Raw genomic sequence first — 26,151 nt, forward strand, 5'->3', positions numbered from 1 at the left:
GTCAATGAAGATTAAATCCGGGGAAAAGGCGGCGTCATATATTCTGGTGCTCTTTACTTGATCAAATGAAGACAGCATTTGAAATATAATATGATATAGGATGTACTGCACAAAGAAAGATGCGTCCTCATGAATGTTGCTTGGGTGTAATTATGTCAATGCCAATATCTAATATTCTTTCAGTTGGAGACTGTGGGTTAAGATAACTTGTTTTATATGCGCAGACGTATTCTCATAGCCATATACCAAGATTGAGTCCCAGTCAGGACAGCCATTTCCTATGAAATGCGCACAGCATACATCACTTCACTCTGACATCTGTCTACTTTTTAAAACGTGGAATTTATAACTTTCAAAATCCTCTAAAATGCCGTTGTTTCCTAATATGCTGCAGAAATGAAGTATAAAGCCAGGCCACACACGCACGCACAAACTCGCAAACGTGAGGCGTGTCATATTCCTAACGAGCCTCCATAAAGGCCGACCAATAAAAGGCCCTCTTAACCCAAACTGTTTAACTGTTTAAACTGTTTAATGTGCCCTCCTCATTTAATAGAGACAGGCTTGTGAATAAACGGAGGCTAGAACAATTCCAACATTAGGTTTACCCTTCAATTTACTGGATTGATCATACACCCATTTTACATTGAGATGCAAAGCAGATGGCTTCTACGATTGGTTTTCACCTTAATATCTCTAATTTTATCCAAAGCACAAGATGTAAAGGGATCAGGTCACTTTTGTCTCAGATCAACTCCTGCAGATGACGGACGGACGCGCGTCACGTTTCTGCGGGAGGACGCAGCCGGTGTGCGCTCCTTGTACCTCAGCTTGTGGTCCGGGGCTACGCGACCGGTAACCTGCGAGGTAGATACTAATCCACTCGTCACGGTAAGATATCTCAGTATTTGCGACAGAAGCGGCACAAGGGGCCAAGAGATCTCCCGGAGGTTTAATATCAGCATGCTGTTGGCTCCGGATGCTCCCTGCGCGCTCGTCTCCTCCAGTGCGCAAAAGTTTACCAGGCGCACGAGAAGTGACGGGACAGAGGAAAAAGCCAGGAGGAAACGCGCCATGACGTTCCCAGGGACGCTGTGGTGTGGCACTGGAAGCAGAGCGGGCGGATACGAACAGTTAGGTGAGGATGGTGATCTCTGATTCTATTATTTTATATGTGTGGGTCTATTTCGGGGCAAGGGGGTCACTAGTGGTCAGGGACATGGGTAACATCACTGAGCTGTATATGCAAACAGCCATAGGAAGTAAGAATGTAAAATATCTAAGGGGAATTGAGGGACCCTCTTCAGCTGTTTGGCCCTAAATGTGTCTCCACCTCTCACTTAATTAGTACTCAGTGTTTTCCTTATGTAGGCTACAATCACACATGCTGGCTAAGGTTTCGAAATAATTCATTTCGTGCAGTATGGTCATCTGCCTCTAAGACAACCCCCTTTGCAAAATTACAAGGGGGTTGTCTTAGCCTCTCAGGGCTCTCAATTGAGCAAAGGCTCCTGTCAGGTATTTATCCATTTTTCAGCTCAGCTGTAGCCTTCCATTAATACAAATATGCCAACATTTGTATCTGACCAGATAGGTTACTGCAACAATTGTTGTACCCAGCCCTAGTTCTAACTGGTTGAAAAAATGTACAGAGCCATAACAAACTGGAATAATTTACCCCTCCGCCTAACAAAAAATAAATCATCCTTTAGAAAGAATACGCAGAGGCATTTGCTGGCATGCAGATGACACACTATAAAGGATGTATAACTGTGCTAGTTTTAATCCTCATGTTTCTCTTCATATAGTTATAGTATAATTCTCACTCACACCGTTTAAATGTAATTCTTAATAAACATCATCTATATATGTTTTTTTGATTATTATTTAATTGTATGTACAGTGTAGACTGGCTTTGAATATATGGATGTAATTGTGTGTATATTTATGCAATTAATGTTTATTATGTAATGTGTATATGTAGCCCTATGTGTGGGCCTGAGGGAACAGCTGATAGGCCAGAATGGGGATCCTTTAAATAAACAAATAAACGATACAGACATTCTGTAGATTGATTGGTCCTTCAACAAGGTACATTTTTTATTTTCAAATAACTGTCCCTGAAGCTTTTCAATATTAAAAGAGGTCTGAATTCAATGTGTGTGTGGTTCTCCTGCATAGGGATGTTTGAGAGCGCAGACAGATGCTGCCGTGAACACGACCACTGCCAGCATATCATCCCGGCTTTCACAGTGAATTATGGTGTCTTCAACCCTAACATCTTCACCGTTTCACACTGTGACTGTGACCAAAGGTGAGCCTTAGAGTGTACACCTGGGCGTCTAATACTGGGTCAGGATTCCAAGTGTTCACCGCCTTCAGGGGAAACTCCCACGACCAGGAATTCCCATCACCCCCTGACCTGTCCCCATTATGTTCTGGCAAGCATGCGCGGTTAAGTCCGGATACTCAAAGGCTGAACTAATAAGTGTTGTGGCAGTTGTGTGCATTTTATTCCTTTCACTTCTTATTCATGAAAGCGTGATCCTCTCTGGAATGCAAATTATTATGTTACTATGCCAATAACTGTAAACCTATTTAGTAGAAGAACCTGAGGCCATGTGATATTACTGTTCATCCAAGAGTTACAAATGTACCACTGCAATCAGCCCTCTGGATAAACTTTTGACATCAAGAGTGAACATGTTGCCCACTACTTTTGACTGTGCATTCCATGCCTTGTTCTATTATTTAAATCTGGAGATATATCTGTTTTATTCTCACTTTACACCTAGTACTGACAAGTACATGTGTAACACGTTTGCCCTCTAACTCATGGTTCCTTCGCAAGTACCTGACACTCCTTTTAAGAATTCACCTCCCATCTTAAAATGTTATCTATTGTTATAAACAGTTTAGACAACCCTAAAGGTGTAGACAAAATGAGGTAGCATTCAGGGACATTTACCCGCCACATGCATGTTTATTTTGACTGGTCTGTCGCTTGACCTCGGCTTGTTCTTTTTCTGCTTCTCATCAGGTTTCGACAGTGCCTGCTCGGTGTGAACGATACCATTTCCAGTATGGTGGGCTACAGCTTCTTCCACATCCTGCAGGTTCCCTGCTTTGAGCTAAAAAAGCAGAGGCGATGCATTGAGATGTACTGGTGGGGAAAGTAAGAGACACACTGATGTTGCTTAAAGCTGAACATGAGTAGAATATGACACCTTTACCTTGCATATTGTTAGATACAACAGCAAATATACAACATAAAACAAGACATTTGTTTCGCGGAAAGTGCAGGTATGATTAGATTGGTTGGCGAGAGCAGAAGGCAGCTTATAATAACATGCCTGATGCCAAATATCACAAAATTATTAACTCTGCTCTGTTTCCATAACTTTATCAATCAGGTAACAAATTGTCTTTCAAACAAGAAATGATTATGTTTAACCAAACATTCTAGCACTAATGGTATTGCATTGATAAACTATAATAACTCTAATTTAAGATGTGTGTGTGTGAGTAATTCTTGAATTTCCCCTCTGTTACTGTAATTATCTTCCAAGGAAAATACAAATTACAAATGCTTAAAATAACAGATCACTATCCCAAATAGCAATATAAAATGCACCTCTTCTTAATTAAATAAATGTGCAAGGAATGTGGTCTATATAAGTGGAAAATATGGCTTGGTTTTAACACGCATGTTTACTCTCTCTAGGTGCAAAGTAACCAAAAAGGCTCCCTATGCCATCTTCAAAAGCCACCTCTCTTACACCTCTGTTGTTACGAGCAAAACTGAGAACAACACTGACATCAACGTGTTAATAAGCAGTGAGGGGCAGCGTGTAAACGAAAGCTTTGTGATCAACCCACACAGGGAATCACCCAAAAGTGCACATAGATGTAGCTCCAGAGACCCACCCAGAGGAGACACTTTCTACCTCAGAAAAACAAAGGGGAAAGGATGTAAAAGACACAAGAAACTTTATACAGCAGCACCCTCCCAAATGCCCCCGATATCAAGGGCACAGAGCACTGTTCCTTCAATAAATATGGATCTTTTAAATGCTTCCAAAACTAGCACATCGATGCCAATCAAAACAAGAGTGGGAAAAAAGAAGAGCACCAGAAAGGGCCCGTCGGCTTACCCCACACAGAGAAGCAGAGTTCCCCCCTGGATGACCACAAACTCTTATCCACAAACAAAATCTACAACACTAAGCACCCCATCTTCAACACAGAAGCCAGCGCTTCATCTACACTCAACGACAGCCATCACAGCAGTGAACACAACCGCCAAAATTCAGAAAAAAGTTCCAATACAAAGTCATTGTTGTGGATTCAAGACGCCACTGAGAGGTGACACTTTTCAGCCTCATTGTAAAAGTTGTGCTACAACTGTAACACCCTCAACACCTGCATATGGATTACCAATCAAAGTGGCAACGGCTCGGACTGTGAGGCTAAAAAAGACAACAGAAACACCCAAACAAGACGCTTTGAAAAGACTCTGGAGTATAGATACTTCTGCAAAGCTAGTCAAAACCAAACTGAAGATACCAGCCTCCGTTCAAAGGGATGGCAAGCTTAAAAAGCCAATGGATTCTCCTCTACTACAGAATAATACAAGCCTGAAGCCCATGGGTAGTACCGTAGCCCAAAGCACACATGCAGCGAGAGGCCTGAAGGCAAATATTGCGTCCTTTAATAAGACAGGTGAGTGCATGGAGATGATAAACATTTGCAGGGGCCTTTGTAGCCTATGAGCCTTCAGTATTACTAGATTAAAACTATTTATCAGCATTTCAAGGTGAGCAATGCAGTATGAAAAGGTAATGATAAAGACACACATCTTAAAAAAGGACCCACAAAAATTCCAGTGGAATTATTGCACCTAAAAGGGTGCTCCAGGGGCATTATACTTTTAAGAAGCTTGAGCTACCTTGCCATTATGCCCCCTACAGGAGGGACAGAATATACATTTTTCATAACAGATGATAGCTTACGAAAAGATATAGAGCATGTAAAAATGCAAAGGCCACTAGTTGCTATAGTCATCTAAAGAAACGTGAGTGCGCATTGATGATTTGTGAGATAACCTGTGTTTATTTTTGACTCCTGCAGACAGTCAGCTCTTGTGTGGGAGCCTCAGACATCTAGATGAATGTAAATACAAAATCCATCCTTTGGAGAAGAAGTATGATCTGCAGAACACGGAGTCGAAGACTGCCTACCACTGTGATTGCACCAGCCGGTAACATAACAGCATGTCTTGGTGTTTTGCAACTCTCACAGATGATTTTTTTATGAATTTATATCCAATCAAATACTATATGCCACGGGCCTGTTTCACAAAGGAGTGTAGCTGCACTGAGTAAAGCCTACTGCATGTTTTATGTTAACAGGGCTCTGAGTTCGACTTACAAAATGTTCTAATAATTCAGCAATATTTGATTAGAGTCGGCCATGTTCTACCACTGAGTTTACTGCTGTAGAACAGGGTTAGACACACAAAACATATCTTACATATCATACATAACGTATCATATATTTCTTTTACCATAGTTCAGCATAGCATTTCCTCCTTCCCCTGGAAACAGCTTTAAAACACCTCCATTGAGACTAAAAGCTTATCCCGATAATCCATTATGACTCTGTTTTGCATTCCTAAACTACTTCAAGGCAGATTTCTGTGAGCTGAAGTAACCAGGGCAACTTCATAATGTAGAAGGTCTAAATGAAGCACAGGATTTTTTTTTTTCCTTTTTTGTCGAAAGAAAATTGTTAAGGCTCTTATCGGGTAAAAATAAAGCTGTTTTCAGCTGTGTCCACAGTCTAAAATGTAATAATAAACTGCATATATGTTTTTCAAGGTTTTAAAATAATTGAATTTTCTTTGAATAACTTAACTTCTGTTGTTGTTGTCCAGTCACACCTATTAAAAGATCCGTCTATAGGCCTTTTTCACAGCAGATGCTGTGGTTTGCCATAATGCACAGGTGCTACTAATAATGTTAACGATGGCCTTGTGATTAAGTGTCCCAGTAAGCCAGTGAACCAGCGTGCACAATAGACCTTTTTTCTGTAGCAGAGGAGCACAGGTGTAATAAATAACATTAACGAGGCTGGCATACTATTAAGTTTTGCCATGTCAAGAGCCTTTGCATTGCACATACTGGAAGCATTAAATGAACAGAGCCTTTTTTAATATAAGTTGTTACACCTGCGTATCTGCTGCTACAGAATGACAAGTCAAAATGTCGGCTGTGCAAAAGGCCAATGCAAGGACACTGAAACCGAAGCAGCGAGGTGGAATTCATCCACTGGTAATGTTTTGTAATAACATGTGCTTTTACTTTTATAATTATTCAACATATCTGCTATGAAAGGGTCTATCATCTTTGGAACGACAGCAGATTACAATCCTATGTTTTAGTGCTTTGATTATGAATTTTCATTCCTGCCACTTTATGCAACATTCACACTCAGGCTACAGCAGCATGTGTATCATTAGACTATCTGCAGCATGTTGTAAGGAATGAGGAAGGCCTGTCCCCACAGGGAGCTTTTCTCTCTTTGTCTGTCTCTCTCTGAGTCACTCACAAATACATATTGCATATACATTACACACTTGCTTCATTCTTGCCCTATTGTTGCTCGCTTTATTTCTGTATGGGAGGTTGTAAATGTCCTCTGCTTGTCTTTTTTTTATGTTACAGTCTGGCTGTTCAGATTGAAAGCTTCAAACAACCTAGTATTCTCCCTGCACTACTGATGGATTTTGTCTCTCAATACTGCTTTAAACTGCCAAAGGAGAAAAAATGCCACTGCAGAAAAAGGTAATAAGCTCTTATAAGCTTATTCATGTTAATCTTAGACAACTTTTGGTTACAGCAGTGCCAGTCTCCTGTCTTATGTGTTAACTCAGTATGCTTGTATAACAGATTAACAGGTTGGGTTCGGTTTCTGACACACATTTCTGTTCTAGCTGCTCTGGAGGCTTCACTAAAGCCTCTGACTTACTTCAAGCACTAAAGATGATGGAAGAAAAAGACATCGCTCGGGTACGAAATTCAGGCAGTAACAGAAGAAGAGGGATTCCTTCTCGTCTTTATAAGCGATGCCTAAGGCTGGAAAGAGAAGAAGATATAATGGCGCAGCTCACTCGATTTTAGACGAAGCTTCTGTGTGCAGCAACAATTAATTTGATAAGCTTTACATGTCATGCATCATTTTCTGTTTCTCTCTGATGGTGTAAACTGGCAGTGTGTTGGAAAACATCCAAAGACTTAAACTATTGAATATTAAGATATATTTGTAAGCATGCCATTGGTGTGCATTTAATATATTTATAAAGAATTAATAAAACAATGCAAACCATCAGATTGTGCATTTAGAATGTAATCAATCATTTCTGTTTTGTGTCTGTTTGGATTTAGTAATTGATTTTAAATCATGTGTCAGGGGCATTTTTACAAATTGCATCTTCTTACGTGCACTGCATATTTTTTCGGGAAAATGACAATCTACTCCAACCTGCCAGTAATTATATTCCTCTTGGTTTAGCCTACTTTACAACTAGGAATTATTCATTATTGGAAACAAACATTGGCTCATCATACTTTAGTGTAGTGTAATCTTTGCCTCTCAGAATATATAAATATATATATATATATGTGTATGTATGTGTCTGTACTGTATGTATATATATGTATGTATGTGTGCATGTGTCTGTACTGTATGTATATATGTATGTGTCTTTACTGTATGTATATATATATGTGTGTCTGTACTGTATGTATGTATTTGTGTATATATGTTTTACTACTTTTATAAAACATTCCTGACCCAAAAATGTTTTGTGAGGACTTCAACCAGTTCAATGTGCACCTCAACTGTCATTTCCTATGATAAACTCCAGCTCTTGCAGTGTGTTGCATCAGTGTTTTTTTGACATGTCGTCCTAAAAAGTATGCGACATGGATATTGGTTACATCAGTTGTTTAAAATAAATTCAAAATCCATTCCTATTCAATTAGACAATCGTCAGATATTTAACTCCTCAAAAGTGTCCCCAGGGTCAGGTTTCAGTGAAATGCTTCAGTTTAATGTTATTGTTTCAATCATCGGCTCTATAAAAATATTATAATCTGATGTTCAAAATGTACAAATGTTTTTCCTTCACTTGTTTTGCTTTGATGTCATTGTAGCATATGATTAGGGTGATAATGGCTAGGCCTGAAGGTTAAATAAAAGCTTTTGTTTTTGTTTTGCTTCACACTGCACTTTAAAAGTTTAGCTTATTTGACATTATAGAAAAGGTAGGATACATAAAATATAAAAAAATGTCAAGAATGGCATAAGTGCAAGACTTATCTCCATCGTGTGCTTATGTTCAGTACAGATAATAAAATTATGCAGACATTGGATAAAAAAAATAATAATGAGTTAATTATTGCAATGATTTCCATGCAGAAACTATTGATTGTTGACATGGACAAGTCTGGCTTAATTTCACTTAATTTTGATATAGGAATGAATTATATGACTTATTTAAGTCACTTGGCATGGAGTAATTCTTAGCGAGAGACACTTAATTCGGCTGCTCAAAATGCATGGACTTAAGTCATAGATTTCATCATTCAGCAGCTGGAAGGACCTGGGACACAATGGCGATTTTAGGTAAGTTCATCAACACCCGGCCGGGACAAACGCTGCTCAATCAACGATGACAGCTAATCTGCTGATACAGGACATCTACTGCAGAAATGGTAGGACTGTGGCAGTAAGAACTGATCCCTGGTCAGCAGGTGTCTCGAAAACGGCTTACATGCGTCCTCGAACCTATAAATGACATCCTCAGGAAGACTATAATTACCTTTATTAGTGAATAATAAACAGCATCACTGACAGCTCCATGTGGATAACCATCCCCAAAGAAATTAAATAAATAAAAATATAAAATATTATACAATTGCATTGCCTTGTCTTTATTATCATACAGTAACAAGTTGTGTTGTTGTCAGACACCGAAACGAACTCATGAATTTTTGACAGTTTATGTTCTGGCCCCGCGGTGCATGCTGGGAGCAGCTAGTTGGCCTTGGAAACATGGCGTCGCACTGACAGCTGGGAGACTCTCATTATCTTCTCCAGCCACTGACACAGCGCCCGGGCCGTTAGCGGAGCTGTCTGCGTTTACATTTTACCTGTGAAGAGAGCTCACCGCAGATGCACCCTTCGTCTTGAAAACACTGTGGTTTTAACGGTGCGGCGCAATAACGGATTTAGCACGGGTGTCACGCCCACTCTGCTCGGTAACGTTAACGTTATACCGAGACCGTACGGTAAGTTAGCATCGCTTCCAGCTAACCGAGCCAGACAGCTAGCAGCATCCGTTAGCACGACACGACCACCCATGTTATGTGAAGAGGACCTGCCACTAATGCCTGTTCACTGCTCGGCTCCTACGTCCGCTCGCCCTCTTAGCACTACAGTCTGTCTTAACACCATCGTCAGATAAGACAGTTGTGTTGTTGTAGCTCGCTAGCAGGCTCTAGCTAGGGCGTTTCTGTCACTCTTGTCACTGCATTTTTAATGTTCGACCCCTTTGGCATCACTGTCGGAGGAGAGAGCGATGGGCTCCGGGGCTGTGGACTCGTCCCAGTGGCTTTCGGTGAAGGAGGAGACGATTTTCCTCCACGACGGACTCATTCGGGTCACAGATCTGGCCGAACTGCCCAGTGAGATCGGAGTGTCGGAGCAGGGGGACACAGAGCAAGAGGTGGGTGAAATATATACATATACACACACGCGGCCACACACAAGGGTTTAAACATGTTATGATACGGGTGTGTTTTAGTTTATTTTAATGTGTAAATGTGTTTTCACTGCCAACGGGAGAGCGAACGTTAGCAGGTATTGACCCACTGCCGTTGTCAAACCACTTCCTGCCATCCTCCAAAATATAAGTTGTGCAAACAGACACGCTGTAATCTAATCACACATGCAGTCACGTGTAACGGTTAAAAACTACAAGTTAATAAGATTTCTTCTAATGGCAAGTGATTTCATATTTCATCTGCTATATATTATTTTATTTAAAATAACTGCCTATGACTGAGGTGACACACACACACTGCATCTTATACCATGTACCTCAGGTGTCAAGTTGCACAGCTTCATCTTTATTAGTAGTGCCAGTGCAGCAGCTTTTCTCAGGCAGGCAACTTCTCAGATTGCACCGCACACCGTGATCATCTCTTCTGATTTACACATGGCAGTATGAAGAGACCAGTGTTTTCTGTAACTGAGCATTAAACATACAGTAGGCTTTTGTAGCTCTAAAGCCAGGGGATGCTTGATACTTGATGTTATAGCTTTCCTGGTATTTGAATGGTGGAACTGCAGCTTCAAGTGTTTTATGATCACCGTCAAGTGTACCATACTCTATACAGTCATCATAAAAGATCACTGTTATGACTCATGCTCTGCATTTCTGTTCTGGAAACACAAAGAAGCAATGTTATGTCAGATCTGTCAGACACTAGATGTTAACAGTAGGTATATGTGTAGTGCCCATATGAGGTATTGTATACCTTTCTTTGTGTTACATTTAGGTCTCAAATAGCCCTTAATTTAAAATAGGTTTGTGTCTTGTGCAAAGCAGAAGGCATTTTAATTTCAGCGTTAAGGTTGAATGTGTCCTAACATAGATTGCAGTAGATGTTTTTATCTGGACTCTAATATTTTATTTTGAAGGCAAAATCTCGAAACCGGACGTGTTTATGTTTTAGAGTGATGTCGACGGAAACTTCAAGCCGACAGTGTTATGTAGCCTCGATATTTCGTTATTGTGCCATGTAATAAAACTAGAGTTAGTAGTATCCACCAGTACTCATGTGACATGACCAGGAGTTGGTGTCTAATGCCTGGTCTGTGGTGGATTGGGCAGTGACTGAGTGATGGTTAACCACTTAAAGCAATGATAAACGACCTCATGTTAGCTATAATATGCGTATCTACATCTAAATGTGGCAATTGCTGCATGTGTCATTTAAGTTAGCATGAACATTTTAACATTATTTTATTAAAATAGCATGTATCTAACTTTACCTTGACAATATTCCCCACCTCGATCGACCATTTTCAATTCAGGATCTCCACTTAATGGCACTCAAAAGAAAAAAAACAACCTAAAAATATGTTGGAACAAATGTCTTGTTTAAATTATTATGAAAATATCTTTATATGGACACTGGATAACATATATAACAAGCTAAAAAAATGCACTTAGGTCATTATGAGTAGATCATGACTAAATTAATATTAATGTGCAGGTATCCCAGCTCATGGGCTTGTTTTTTTTTTTTTTTTAAGTATGCTGTAACAATCGTAAAGCTCCTAGCTGTATAATGGGAGAAGTGGCATGTTGGCACAGTTCCACACGTCATAGTGGGAAATGTTTTTTCCACACAGAGAGTGTGCTGAGATTGGTGTCAGGCCTTTTTGTACTCACCAAAGACACTGCCTGCTTGATTTGATTTTTATAATGTACAGTGTGGTGCATTCGACTGTACGAAACCAGCTGGTTGTATTTCTACAGCATAACTTTGCTTGTTCTTATCTATTGTTTTTTACTGGAGCTAAAAATTACCAGTTTGTTATAAATCCAGTTAAATGGTCCAGCAAATTCAGTACTAGCATTAGTACCATAATCAGCTTCCTATTACGTTATTAGCACTAGTAATACTAGTGTTTGAAACATAACAGCTGCAGATACTGTAGCTACTTCACTATTCAGCCCTCAGTCACATGCTGTTCTGATATAAGTCCATATGTTCCATCAGCAGCTTCCACAGATGACAAACCACTGGTTAATTAATGAATGTGAATGGGCAGGTTTGAACTGCTCCCCCTTTGTTTTTTTTATTTAGTTTATCAGTCTCAACAACAGACATGCAGTAACAGATTTTGAACTTGTGTTTTTAGTGTAAGCTGCTATAGAACGAGGACGAACAATGTGGATGTGCTGGTGAAGGCATGATAACTGACAGGTGGATTTGTCATTTGGGAAAACACACAAGGTCCTGCTAAGAGAACCGTCGCTTGGTTTTGCAACATGCATGGATTTAGGGCTGTTTTGTATTTTTACACAGATTTAATCGTTGCAGGCAATATCCCCATGGACGTTGTGTAATAGTGCCAATCATGGTGACCTACAGGAAGTTACACAAAAAAATTTTGCTATTAGAAATATGCACAATTTATGTAAATATATATTTTTTCAATTTCCACATATATCATGAATTAGGGTTATAATATTAAATGCAAAGAATGGTTACATTAACCCCAGGATAATGTCTTCGGGGTACTTCAACGTTAGCAAAACTGTTAACATGTAAACCTGTATGTGGGTAGGCCTCATTTGGCACTAAAGCTTTTTGGAAATGGGATGGTGCACATATGAACATAGAAAGTCAAAATAATGTTAAATATTATGTTTCTAGATATTTTCACATTTTTAAAGAAAATCTGAAATAGAAACAGAGTAGCCACCTATGTATGGTAGGTACAGTAGTAACGCATACTAAAACATAGATCTTATTCTAGGTTAAATGCTAATTTTCGACATGTCAGGACTTCTCCCTGTCCAGCTTAACTGTTCTCGTAGGTGTTGTGATGATGACTATTTTTATCCACATGCAGCGGTGTTTTGCAGAGCAAGGTGAAGAAGGCCCAGCATCCAGTTAAGGAGTGTTACTGTAACATTAGTAGCATTTCTGAAATTGAATCAATACAGATTGTTCCTGCTAAATGGTATAATGGATTTTTTTTCCTAGTCCATGATTCGTGGGCCACACAGAGTGTAATCAATATCTGAAATGCTGCCTAAGTGCACATGAAGCACATTGTTTCACTTGTGATAGGCTATCCCAAATGTGTCGTGCTATCTCTAACCATTATTTTATTGTTCAAAGAACTGTAGACACAAGGATTTATTCTGTGGAAGTGATTCATAGCTGCACTGTGGAAATGCTGTCAATTCTACAGATACATTATAGCATGTTAGAAAGAATTATCTTAGTTTTGGACTTAAGTGTTGTCTCCATACTTGCATTCTGACTGTTTTACCAGCCCAACCCATGGATTTACTTAACAGTTTAAAAAAAGATTTTCATCATCTGGCTGGATAATGCCAAATGTTCTGTAAAATTAGGTAAATCAGGTAAAGTAAAACATTTTCCCAACCCCAAATTCAAATCCATGGCAGTTAAATTTGAATTATCAACCTCTGTGCTCTTCTTCTATATTTGGATTCATATTTCTGAGTGAACGTTCCCTCAGACGTAGCAACATTTAATTTTGCATTAGAGATACCAGTCCAGAAAACGAGTTGTCTTCTCTCTGCCATCCCCAAAATTTATTCTTTTCTTAAAGATGCAGCTACAATTGTCACAATTTTGACTGCTCTTAACGTAAACTTTTTCCCTCTTTTCTTCCCTTGTCCTCCAGATTCTAACATTTGAGACAAAGAACCCGGTAGAGCTTGCTGAGCGTCTGCGTGCTGTCTGTGGGAATCAGAGCAATGCATATGCACGCCTGCTGGAGTACCGTCTCAATGCTCTGCGCGGCCTGTGGGGGGCGCAGCGGCAGCTGGCCCTGGAGGAGCAGCAGGAGCGAGAAGGGTCTGGAGGGGCTGATGAGGAGACCTTGGCCTTGCTCAAAAGACAAGGTCTGCTCCAGCAACCAGAGCAGGCGCCCTTCACCTCCCGTGTTGGTCTGCTGCTGGTCTTTCCCCTTTTGCAGTCCCAGACTCGCAGTGACCCTGCGCTTTGCGGTGTCACAGCAGAGGTACTGCTAGCCTGCCTCCGGGACTGCCAGCCGCTCAGCCTCAGCAAAGAGCCCGCTGACTGCCTCAATGGCCTGGAGGGGCTGCTCTGCTCCTGGCTGGAAGATGGTACCCAGGAGTCAGGCCAGCAACAAGGGCAGGCTCAAACGCAGATCCTCCACACGCACAGACAGAGGGAAAATGCTGCTGCTGCACTTGTGGCCCTTGCCTGTGCCAGGTGAGGCCAACCATTCTCTCCTTGCTGTCCCACTGTCACAATGTTTAGGATTTTATTATTTGGCTCTTGTAGAGTGTGTATTCCAGGGTGTATTGAATCAACAATATTCAATAAAGGGTTATTAAAGTAGACACTTCAAGACAAATTAACCTGATTAAGAGAGTATCTTAGTGAAAAGCCTTCTGAGTTGCTTCATTAGTAACTGTATAAGCAATCAGTGAGTCAGTTATTCCTGGCAGCCAAAGCTAAAATAAGCACATCACTGACTAACTGATTTTGTCTTCTCTCCTCTGTACTGATTCAATTCTCAAAACCATCCAACACAGACTGAAACAGACTCTCTTCCATGTTTGCACTATAAGATAAGAGTAACTGAAGTAACTGAAAAGTTGGTGATTAATATTTGCATATATCAATCAATTAGTGGGCATAAACAGACTTTTCCTGCTCCTCGTCAGCTCAGTGACAATGCAGTGCTCTGATGTTGTGACCTCAAACTAAGTTTGCTGTAGTCTGACCTATGCTCTGTTAGCATGAGCTTCTAGCTCTGTTTTGAAAGTGATTTTACAGTTTTGCTTCCTTCTGTAGCTTTATTTTTTTTATAGTTTGTGAATATCCTGGGGCAGCAGTAGAGGGCCCTTGAGGGTGACAGGGACCTACATATAGTGCTTTTAATAGGAAGGGGTTGTGCTGATTAATAATTGGCTTGATGTGTTTTGTGTTTGTCACCTAGCCCGCGAAGAGCAGAATGTGCTTTTTTTTTCTTTTTTGCATTTGTGCCCTGAACTCTGGCTTCTGCTGGTGACAACTGATCTTGACTTGTCAAAACCAGAACTCTCCACTCTTTGTTCAGCCTCTGTTGAGGCTGAGAGCTCTTTGTTGTGGGGAACCATCCAGCCCTGGTGCCTTTTCACTAACAGTGGGAGCTAATTAAAGAGCTATCAGCTTTACCCCCCCCCCCCCCCCCCACACACACACACACACACACACACACACACACACACACACACTGACACACCTCTGATGTGGTTGGTTACTAAACTCACGTGAGAGGGGTAAGTAAGCAAACAGACTGCAAAGCCATGCGCTTTGATATCAGTTGTCTATAGGATGTTTACATAGAGAGGTGGAGAAGGGGACTTTACTCAAACATAAATTCCAGTACATCACATGGCAGGATTTCTCTTACTGCCACACAAATTTGGTGGCACGTGTGGTGGTTGACAGTTAAAACATACTGTATGTCCACACTGTAGCGGTGGTAATCATAATGTTGCTATCTAACCCTCCATTTTTTTATGCCAAGTTGAAGACTTTTTTCAAAGCTGCAGTTACAAACCTCAGGTTTTTGGCATCAGAGAATGCCAGAACAGCACTTCAGTAGACCTCTTCTCTTCTGAATATAGAATAACTTCAATGTGATCAGTTAATAGTTCAGTCTTGGATAAGGCCAAGCAATTCATGAACACTTCACAACCTTCAAAAAGTAGGTTGCACATTACAGCCTGCTGAGAGTCGCGCTGAAAAATATTATATGTGCTGCATTCAAATGGGAAAGATTTATTTCAAAAATAACATAGCATTTTCATTCCCAGCACATTATATCTGATCCCCTCCATAATTCAAGTGTATCATGGTACGGGTTGTATTCCACTTACAGTTCCAGAAATGCTTAACTTAGCTTTCACTTGTGATTCATGCTGAATCCTCCTGACTAATCTGCCAAACGGTTCTCCAGGGGATCTCTGAAGACCTTCATCCACACAGTTCACCTGCTGCAGAAACAAACCGATTTGGGCCAGCTCCCTGTGTCAGATGTACTGTACAGGTGAGCGCAGTGTTTTGGTTCATCTGAAAGATAATTATTAGCAGCTTTCCCAAAGCATAACTACTCTTTATCTCTCCTGCCTCAGACTTTTGCTCCTGGAAGGAGGCCCAGGCTCTCCATCCTGCCTCTTGGGGGGCAAGCACAGTGTGTCCTGGGGTTTTGAGGACATGCTACCCACACCTGACAATTCTGCTGGAGGAGCAGAAACTAAAGGTAAAAATTTCAATTTTGTCTCGTACACATATCTCGCTTTTGGGCTTGCAAGTTACAGAGAGGACTGGATTTGTCATATTTCCCCTCATAATACTTTCTGTTTTATTTATTCACCTGTAGATCATTTATAATCCCCTTTGTCTGTAATGCATGGAGTGTGAAAGAGAAAGAGCATAATTTTAGTGTGTATGTACAGTAGGGCTGTACGTTATGGCCAAAATCTTTTATCTGTATAGATAATTTCATATCTCGATAACAATATATCACAATATAGCATGTTGTCTGGTTATTCGATAAATAGTCTATATGAAATAACCACGATAAAGCCTATTTTTGTATACTGTTTCAATACGTTACATATTAAAAATACTGAATACTTGTTGGTATGTGATGGTTATGAATTTAGATCACGTAATTCTATATCACATATCGATTTTTAACAGGATACAATTCCATTTAAAGACAATAAATGATCATATCGAATTATCGCCAAGCCCTAATGTGCAGTATATATTGTGAAGTGTCCTGAGATAACCTTTGTTGTGATTTAGCACTATAAATAAAATTGAATTGAAATTTGATTTGAAGGGATTAGAGCCTAAGGGCGTAAGAAAATATTGATACACTTGAGTATTGCGGTATTATGTTTTGTGATACTGTATCGATTCTAAAAAAAAAACACTATAGATTTATGATTAATGGATTATATAGAAATGTGTATGGCAGACAGAGCTTCATTTTGTGTTCAAACCCCCAACTGATAGGTAGGAGTATTGTAATGTTGTAGTAATATTCATCCATTCCACACCAACATAACAACATATGCACATGGTGGTGTGTTCTTTATTCTATGGCAGTTTTCCGTTTGTCAGATTAAAAAACGACATATCGTCCTGCGAACAGTATCACAGTATATTGCAATTTATTGAATCGCATCCTCTTGTATCATAATACATATTGTATCACCAGATTCTTGCCAGTGCACAGCCCTATTAGAGTCTAAACAGCTGTGACTGTGAGGAGGTAAAGCAGAGGAATCAATCAGCTGACCTTGTAGAGTGACAGAAGCTGAACAGGGCATATATCCATAGAGCAGGTTTGCATGTTTACATTTGAAGGTAACCTGACATTAGATCACTAGTCTTGGATCTCTCCACTTAATCTACTCCCCTGCTGATACCTACTGTGTCTCACCCAACTTCTCATCACAATTATGGCATCTGTTTGTCATTGCCCTTTGTATTGAATTCTTTTTGTCCCTGTGTCTTGCAGACACTGACCTGGGGCGATGTCTAGCCACAGACGGACTCTATCTGTATACCACTAACTCCTCCGGGAGAGGGCTCAGCAAGCTTGGCTCTGGTTTACATGGGACACTGAGGTAATTTGACTCTCCTTCTCGCCTGCCTTTCTTTATCTGCAACATTCAGAGAATAGCAAGACAGAAAGAGAGGGTGAAACACTAAAAATATCCCTTATCACTTACCCATCCCTTGGCTCTGTGTTTCCTGGACATTTTTAAACTGACATCCACAGTCACAATCTTCCTAACTGTCTCTGATTGATTTGTTTGATTTTCTAAAAGGGACAAAGGGGTGTTGCTTGCTCTGCCTCTTAATTCCATGCTGTAGTAGCAAATTACCCAAATTGTAAGCGGAGGACAGCATCCTTCCTCAAGTTCAAAGGGCCCAGAGTTGTTGTTGTTGTTGTTGTTTCAAGATAGATGTGCCATGTTTAGCCCTGTGAGTTAGTTAGTTAGTTAGTTAAGTGTATACTAGAAGTATCTCTGTTTTTCTTGATTCAATAAGGAACAATAACTTGGAAAACAAACAGGGAAAGAGACTCAGTGGGACTCCTCTACAGCAATAACTTACAGCAATTAGTGCAATTCTTAGCAAACAACAAAATCTGTAGACCTACAGCAGCTTTGAACTAGCAATTATTTTCTTAGAGGACATACTCTTAATTAATTGCCATAGTCAGCACTGAATAGAGCACACAAGATTTTGAATTTTTGCAGGGAGTTTACTGTCATCAGAGATTTTTTTTTAACACAATCCATTTGTAGATGATGTATGGATGTGATGCTGTGTTATGCTATTCAACTTATTTTTCTAAATTTTGCCTCAAATTCTACTCGCAACTTATTTTTTTATGAAAAGGAAATTAGGGCTCAATACAGAACATGTAAATAGATGCATTGTTTGTGTTTGTGCAGGGGTTTTGTGTACTGTCGGAATGAAGAGTTGGAGCCTGGCTGGCTGGTCTTCAGCAGTGGCCGCCTCCTCCACCGTCCCTCCTCCTTTGATGCCAAGGCTCATCAGCTGTGCCAGGTCATTGACCCCTTCACCCTGCAGGTACTGTGCACTCTCATTCCACTATTTTTGAATTTGATGCTGAATCATTCAGTTAATTTGACACTGTAAGCCTCGAAGCATTTCATTTTCAGTCTCACATAAATGCTTATTTTTCATTTGAATGCAATTTCATTATGATATTAATAAGTCATGAAGGCTCACAATGGGGGAAGCATTTCTCTCTATTTCGGATGCAATCAAACCACAATGCCAATGCAAGAGATTTATATATATATATATACCGTATTTTTCGGAGTAAAAGTCGCTCCGGAGTATAAGTCTCACCAGCCGAAAATGCATAATAAAGAAGGAAAAAAAACATATATAAGTCACACTAGAGTATAAGTCGCATTTTTTTGGGAAATTTATTTGATAAAATCCAACACCAAGAATAGACATTTCATCTTGAAAGGCAATATAAAATAAAAATAGAATAGAGAACAACAGGCTGAATAAGTGTACGTTATATGACGCATAAACAACGAACTGAAAACGTGCCTCGTATGTTAACGTAACATATTACGGTAAGAGTCATTCAAATAACTATAACATATAGAACATGCTATACGTTTACCAAACAATCTGTCACTCCTAATCACCAAACCCAATGAACTCTTCTTCCTCGGTGTCACTTCTGAACAACTCCGCCGTACAGAAGTAGCAAGTAGCATCTTTTTTATCACAATGCACTTCTGCCATGACCCGCCCCCGCCGAATTTTGATTGGTTGACGTGTGTGTGACGATTGCTGATATACGCCTATTCTCTTACGTGACTGACATAAATAATAGCCCGGGCTATTATTTGATATTTTACGGTAATGTGTTAATAATTTCATACATAAGTCGCTCCAGAGTATAAGTCGCACCCCGGCCAAACTATGAAAAAAACTGCGACTTATAATCCGAAAAATACAGTATGTGTGAATTTGTACAAAGACAGGGAGCAATATTAAAGCTCCATTCAGTCTATTTGTGGTTATTAAAATCCAACCATTCACTGTGATGAGAAGCACAGCCAAGGCTAATGTTCACGGTGCCTTTTTCAGGTGTGCCAGATTGTGCCCATGCCAGCCCACCACTTCCCTGTGGGCAGCAGCATGACCACGCTGCACCTCTGCTCAGATGGGACCTACCTGTACTGGATCTGGTCCCCAGCCAGTCTCAATGAGAAGACACAAAAAGGCCACTCTGTCTTCATGGATGTCTTTCACCTGTCTGTGAGTACTCTATGCCCCGCCATATACAGCAGTTTCAGTTAGTCAGTTTGTTCGCTCTTTGATGTTTTTCTCTATCCCCTTCCCCCGTCGGTGGTGTAGACACAGACAGGGTTGTGTGTTGCAGACATCTTGCAGGAGAGGGTTATTCTAACTCGCAAGGAAGGCGAGTCTTCAAAGTGCTTGAATGAGCTTCTCTTGAGTCGAATGTCACGCTTCAGGGCCTCCCATTCTGCCACATTGGCTGCTCTCACCGGCTCTGCAATCACCAACACTGTCAAAGAGGAACAGTCTGGTAATTCATCTTTCAGCTTATAGTCATTCAAGAATTATCCATGCTTTCCGTGGTGGATCTTAAACACTTTTCTGTTGAACCCTTTTTACAGCTGTGAACACTAGCTGTGGTCTCCCTCTAAAGACCTTAAGAAAGACGCCTATGTATGTGTGTGGAACCTACCTAGTGATGCTGGTCTCACCTCCTGGTGTATCTGGGAGCTCTGCCACACGCTCCCTATTTGGAGGTACAAGCAGCTTGTCCTCGCTCAAAAGTAAGAGCACACGCATCTTTTCATTTTTATTTTTTTATTTATGTGACACAGGACCATGATCGCATGTATAGAGCTGGGCTTTGATTTTTCCCAAGTTAGAGATAATGTGACTAAATTTAACTTAATGCACATTACAAAGACTCTGGAAAAGAAACCAAAGCATTTTACATCATGTGTGGCTGCTGGTGGACAACAAATATTCTGATTACGGTCTGGTCACAGCTTGCAGTCTTCAGTATTGATTGATGATTAGTTATATTACATTATTTTTGAACACACGGTGTTTAATTATATATATTAACAAGCTCTGGTATACCTAATTGCATTATTTTTGATTGAATAATCAATTGAGTTTTGTAAAGAGAAACAATTATAAAAACCCCAATGCTTTGTACAATAAAATTATGTCAGTAATAAGTTTATCTTCTAAACTTGACTTCTCATTTTTGGTCAGTATTAGCCTCCAGCCTTGTTTTTAATCTGGCTGATGGACAGTTCAGCAGCCGTGCAGACCTCATCGATGCTCCTGGCAGTTCCCTAGGCCGGGGAGCCCAGGTGGCGGGGCTAGGTGAGCTCAGCTTTTGTCACATTCTACTTCTTATGCGTTGAAGTTGTCACACAATGCATTGCAAATTTAAATGATTTATAATTCTGTAATCTTTGGCTTCAAAGGAGCATGTTATGATGCACTGAACAACTTGATCTGGACCTGCTCCAGCGATTACATAGATCAGTGGTGCAATCCTGGGAATCAAGCCTTTCATCATGTGTGCCACAGGCTTGGTGTCAGTCATGTCATCAAAGAACCCAAAGGTAGACTCAAAAATGCACTAAAAGCCACCAGATGCTCTTTGTATCGGGTCAAGTCAGGCATTTAAACATCTGCAAAACTTGTCCTTTCACAGAGGAAACGGTGGCCACTGGCGAGGTGATAAACCAGCTACTTCATCATGTAGGTGCTATGTGTATCCATCAGCTCAACCTGCTGGCGGCTAGCAGCAACAGCCTGCCCCTGGGGGCCCTACTAGGTAAACAACATCCCATCGAGGCACGTCACTTCAGCAGCATCTGTGACATTATGGAGAAGGCCATGGTCAATGGAGATACCTGCATCATACGCTGCATCTTGGTGGTGTTCCAGGTCAGTTAGAGGTGCAGCCGGGGGCTGTTTTGCAGAAAGTGACTCAGGCATTTTCTGTGGTTTTAAGTTGTTGGCTTTTTTTGTCTGTCATGTCCAGGTGGTGTTTAGGTTTTTCAATCCTCAGTCGGAGCAGAATAGGGAGAGTGTGCGTCGTTCAGGCCTACTCCTGTGGCAGCTACTCATGGCTCCAGTGGATCAGATTGGAGCAGAGATACAGAAAGAAGTGTGCCTGGCCATCAGGTAAGTCCGAAAGTCCACTATACTACATGTATAGTTATATTTGTATAATCGGTGATCATAATGATGTTTAAATAGGACCTCTTTGTTTATTTCCTCTCTGTCTCTGTAGCTCAGGCCTGAATACTTTGTATCAGGGGGAGGCTGAACTCAACAAACTGCTGAAATTGGTTTTAACTGAAGGTGACTATGATGGGAAGGACACATTTTAAAATAACTGGTAGTTTAACTGTTTTGTGATGAAAATATGTAATATTCTGTGTATTTGTGTGCAACACTCAGGTGAAAGGAACAGTGGCCTGTCTCAACTTCGTGATGTCATCCTCACCAACTTGGCAGACCAACTGCAGAAGAACAGATTTGGGAGTGAAGAAGATGACCAATACAGGTAAGTGGCTATCCTGTAACTGTAGTGTGCAATATCATTTCCAATGCAATCCTTTGACCGTGTCATAAATGCAATTTAGTGATAGAAATCTCTCTTTTACAGACTGAGTGATGAGCTGCTGCACTGTATCCTCAAGACTGTAGTCAGGGAATCCTGCCTCGTCATTACCAAATGCCAGACTGTCGCCCGAGACGACTTCCAGAAGCTGCTCTCCACTGTGCCAGTATGACTATCAGTTCAGCAGAACGAAATGCCATCTGTGTTTGTTAAGATTACATGCTTTGTGAGTTTGCATTCGCATAAACTTGAGATGGTTTTCCCTCTCTTTAGGTGGTCTCACCTAGTCTGCGTTACCTCATGGCTGTTCAGAACCACCTCCTAAGTAACACCATTCTTATCCGTCCGGATGATAACGATGACAGTGACAGCTCCCTACAAGGGGAAACAATCAAGGTACAGGTAAACACCCCCTTTAAATACCCCTACCTCTGTGCATGTGGAGTCTGTTTGTGTGTCTGTCAATGAGAGACTAAGCAGAGCAACGGGAGATGCATGTTTTTTTACGGCACTGCATTGTCATCTGTGCTTATTGCATTTTAAATGACATATATTAACAGTGCTATATTTACAAATGATGTGTTGTTTCTTCTTCACTAATCATGGTTACTGATAAAATGATGAAAGCGGAGCAGTCTCATGTAAAGGAACGGTTCAGATTGTGCTGATATATTTTTTATGTCTAGACATACAAATAAAGAAATTACATTTGTAAAACTACCATATTGCATGAAAGAGATGGTCATTGCAAATTTTAAAAGCCGTGTTACGTAAGTTTGGGCTTATTGTGTGTGGTCCTCAGGAGCTGCAAAGCAGCATCCTATCCCTAGCAACCAAGATCCTGGTGGGATGTGATGAAGTGCTGGAAACCCTGCAGCAAGTGACCACAGCTCTCATTAACAGTGACATCGCTGACAGAGACATCAGGTGAACTTTTAACTGCATCTTTTTTTAAAGTAGCTTTTCAAGGTGGAAAAATAACCCTTTGGTTAGCAAGCCATAGTGGCTGCTGGATATCTTTTAAAATGTACTAGTCACTTATTTTATTATGTTGAATTAGCAGACTTTTGAAGTTAATCTGAAGTGTCAACTGTCAATAATAACACCAGGCATTATATTCTCTTAGTTGGCTCTAATGCACTATTTCACTGTGAAACAGGATTTGGCTAGACCTGAGTAATGCTTCAGCCACCTTACAAGGAATAAAGAGAAGTCATTTATAGATGGGGAGTTTTAAAATCTCTGGGCTTTGTGTTGCCTCTTTAAATTTCTTGTCTTGTTTCTTGTTTTCTCTCTTGTTGTTCAGGTTGAAAGGCCTTGAACAGGTAACCAAGGCCACCATGCTTGGGCACTTGCTGCCAGTGTTGCTCACCTCGCTAATGCACCCCAACCTGCAGACCCTCACTCTCGCTGACGCCCTCATGCCTCAGTTGGTGCAGCTGGTCCTCTACACCAGCCAGGTTCGGGTCATGCCAGTCCAAAAGGCAATCCCTGCATTGAATTTTGTTTTTTATTAATTGGGGAGATAAAGCAGTCATCGTTAAAGTATTTATTTTCTCTCTGTGTTTTTCAGACGGCCCTGTTACTAAAAACTCAGTCTCCACTTTTCACTGAGGAGCCTCCTCCTATGGGTGGCGCTCTAGGGCCGGGGGCGAAGGCATGTGCCGCTGATGACAAGTAGGTTTTCTCAAGATCTAACATAAGAATGTTAAAAATGAATCCATCTGATTATATATTGGATCACTTTGCTGCAAGATTTAGCTTTTTTTTTTCTTTTCTTTTTTTTGAAGAAAATTTAATTTTGATTTTAGAAGAGAACATGGTAACTTCAGTGCTGTTTTATCTATCATAAACTCAGTTTCCAAAACCAGCTATTTGTTTATATCCTTGATATTAGAATTCTTGATGAACGTGAGGAGCCTGGTTTCCTGACTGGGCTGAAGATCCCTGCCCCATGGGCTGCTGGGAAGACTGTAGAGACTGTGCACCCTGTGAGGGACAATTACAAGTTTAAGGAGACGGTACACATCCCAGGAGCCCGCTGCCTGTACCTTCGGTTTGATTCTCGCTGTTCCTCACAGTACGACTATGACAAGGTGCTGACTCTAACAATACACTAACTGTAGGCACAGTCGCCTCCAGCCTTTGTAGCTCTTACATACACTGTGTGCTATTTCTCAGGCATATTTGACACAAAATGTATTCTCTGATATTTTAGTTGGTTATCTATGCTGGTCCCAACACCAACAGTCGTAAAGTAACAGAGTATGGAGGGAACACTCTGGGATACGGCAGTCGCAGTGTCTTGGGAACAGGATGGCCCAAAGACCTTGTCAAGGTAAGATGATCTTTTTTTTTTACACAAAGATACACCGTGACATACATACAAATTTTTTCTGTGTCCTGTTTTAGGTTGAAGGAGACACTGTGACATTTTCCTTTGAGATGAGGAGCGGACGTGAACACAACACCCCTGATAAAGCCATGTGGGGGTTCTCCTGCACTGTCAGAGCTCAGGTAAAATGTGTCAGCATTGGCATTTCTCAAACATCTGTATTTACCGTTACCGTTTATTGATACTAGCAGTCAGTGTGGTACATGAAGAACAACCACTAATTCTGAGTATGCTATTCCTTTTTGCTTCCAGGAGTCATCCGAGGATGTCTCTGGAGGCCTCCCCTTCCTGGCAGACCTTGCCCTGGGTCTGTCAGTGCTGGCTTGCTCAATGCTCCGTATTCTCTATAACGGGCCAGAGGTGACAAGAGAGGAGGACGCCTGCCACGACTTACTTTGCTCAAAGCTGCTGCAAAGGTGACGCCGCAAAATGAAAATACCAAAAAATGTCTCCCAGTGATATTGTATAGTACAATGTTTGAATTGCTACAGATTCTTCAGTGGTGCGTAGTTGAACACAACAATACTGCTGACAACCAAGATGACAGGCTTTTTTTTTATTAGGTGTCAGTGGCAGGTGGAAGCAAATGGTGCAATCTCTCCTGCCCTCACGCCCAGCCCTTCACCTCTGCCACTCACTATTGAGGAGGACCGGGAGTTCACCTACCCCTCTGATGTGCTCATCCCACCCCCTGGCCTCATGCCAGGGACCTACTTTGACTTGCCTCGTATCCGCCTCCCTCCAGGCATCATGGGGAGGCTACGAGAGGTGTCTGGAAGGGCTCGACCACAATTTCGACCCAGCATCAAGTAAGAGGATCATGCTGTCTCAGTAATGATATATATATATATGTTTTTTTCAGAATGATCCACAGAGGATATGAATATCCTTTAAAGTCCAGGTGATTTTTGAGTATTTTGTATGCCCTTTGGCTTTGTTCATACAGTGATTTATTTATTCAGTTCTTATGGCTGTTTTCAGTCATCATTATTATCATGTTTTCCTCTCTGTATTGCACCTCTCCTCATTCATTGCAGTTATTGTCGGTTAGTTGTTGTGTTTTTATTGGATAAGGGAGGTGATACTGCTTGAAATTGTAGTTTTATCGATTCATACCTTCTATAAAGCAAAACTCTTGTTTTCTTGTCAAAAGCAGAACTTCAATTACTCTATCATTTTTTTTCTCTAAGGGAGGTGATCCGGCCAGATGTTATGGAAGAGGTTATAGTATCTTGTGTCATAAAACATCTAAGCTTAATGGATGCCCTTCAGTCACTGGTCAACTACCAGTACCGCGAGGATCACGCAGAGGAATATGACCTGGTCTGTAAGATCATGGTCGAGACCTTCAAGAAGATCAATTCTATGGAGCGTCAGCTGCAGGTGAGCTTCTGAATTGTAATAACGACTATACTTTGCTTGCTATTGTGAAAGAAATACTTTGCACATTATGCATTTTGTTATTAGTTTATTTTGTCTGTTTTTAATTAGGCCTTTAGGAAGGTTCTATGTTACATTACAAATGTTACTTTTTTAAAGTACTTCCCTTTGACTACAGGGAATGGGTTTAATTGGGAAATGCTTTTAATGGTGTCGTTGCAAACATATTTTAAGAGCGTGCTCACACTGTCCTCTCGGACCGAGACCCGGACTTTAGGGTACTTGTCCCCCCTCCCTCTCCCCCCCGCGCCCCAGCC

General features: G+C 40.8%; 2 protein-coding genes across 2 annotated transcripts in view; both read left to right on the plus strand.

The window, feature by feature from the left end:
- Positions 1 to 651: 651 nt before the first annotated feature.
- On the plus strand, positions 652 to 8,414 carry LOC310946348 (group 3 secretory phospholipase A2-like; the record flags this gene model as incomplete). The annotated part of the gene is made up of 8 exons (XM_083912790.1): positions 652 to 1,138; positions 2,182 to 2,314; positions 3,041 to 3,175; positions 3,725 to 3,837; positions 5,131 to 5,260; positions 6,726 to 6,845; positions 6,995 to 7,070; positions 8,406 to 8,414. 8 exons carry the CDS (start codon positions 652 to 654, stop codon positions 8,412 to 8,414), a joined length of 1,203 nt encoding a protein of 400 aa, XP_083768916.1.
- A 736-nt stretch (positions 8,415 to 9,150) lies between these two features.
- Positions 9,151 to 26,151, plus strand: part of hectd4 (HECT domain E3 ubiquitin protein ligase 4) — a 40,039-nt gene continuing 23,038 nt past the window's right edge. The window contains exons 1-26 of the mRNA XM_083912262.1: positions 9,151 to 9,790; positions 13,522 to 14,075; positions 15,814 to 15,903; positions 15,989 to 16,116; positions 17,389 to 17,497; positions 18,335 to 18,473; positions 19,521 to 19,691; positions 19,791 to 19,983; positions 20,075 to 20,236; positions 20,691 to 20,804; positions 20,909 to 21,049; positions 21,142 to 21,377; positions 21,475 to 21,617; positions 21,727 to 21,797; positions 21,897 to 22,002; positions 22,105 to 22,225; positions 22,333 to 22,461; positions 22,862 to 22,986; positions 23,366 to 23,519; positions 23,633 to 23,736; positions 23,957 to 24,155; positions 24,278 to 24,397; positions 24,472 to 24,576; positions 24,707 to 24,870; positions 25,018 to 25,263; positions 25,645 to 25,837. Of these exons, the coding sequence (XP_083768388.1) occupies positions 9,644 to 9,790; positions 13,522 to 14,075; positions 15,814 to 15,903; positions 15,989 to 16,116; positions 17,389 to 17,497; positions 18,335 to 18,473; positions 19,521 to 19,691; positions 19,791 to 19,983; positions 20,075 to 20,236; positions 20,691 to 20,804; positions 20,909 to 21,049; positions 21,142 to 21,377; positions 21,475 to 21,617; positions 21,727 to 21,797; positions 21,897 to 22,002; positions 22,105 to 22,225; positions 22,333 to 22,461; positions 22,862 to 22,986; positions 23,366 to 23,519; positions 23,633 to 23,736; positions 23,957 to 24,155; positions 24,278 to 24,397; positions 24,472 to 24,576; positions 24,707 to 24,870; positions 25,018 to 25,263; positions 25,645 to 25,837 (4,164 nt within the window). The 5' untranslated portion in view covers positions 9,151 to 9,643. The remainder of the gene's footprint in view (positions 9,791 to 13,521; positions 14,076 to 15,813; positions 15,904 to 15,988; positions 16,117 to 17,388; positions 17,498 to 18,334; positions 18,474 to 19,520; positions 19,692 to 19,790; positions 19,984 to 20,074; positions 20,237 to 20,690; positions 20,805 to 20,908; positions 21,050 to 21,141; positions 21,378 to 21,474; positions 21,618 to 21,726; positions 21,798 to 21,896; positions 22,003 to 22,104; positions 22,226 to 22,332; positions 22,462 to 22,861; positions 22,987 to 23,365; positions 23,520 to 23,632; positions 23,737 to 23,956; positions 24,156 to 24,277; positions 24,398 to 24,471; positions 24,577 to 24,706; positions 24,871 to 25,017; positions 25,264 to 25,644; positions 25,838 to 26,151) is intronic.

Source organism: Echiichthys vipera (genome assembly GCF_963691815.1).
Source record: "Echiichthys vipera genome assembly, chromosome: 4".
NCBI classification, from domain to species: domain Eukaryota; kingdom Metazoa; phylum Chordata; class Actinopteri; order Perciformes; family Trachinidae; genus Echiichthys; species Echiichthys vipera.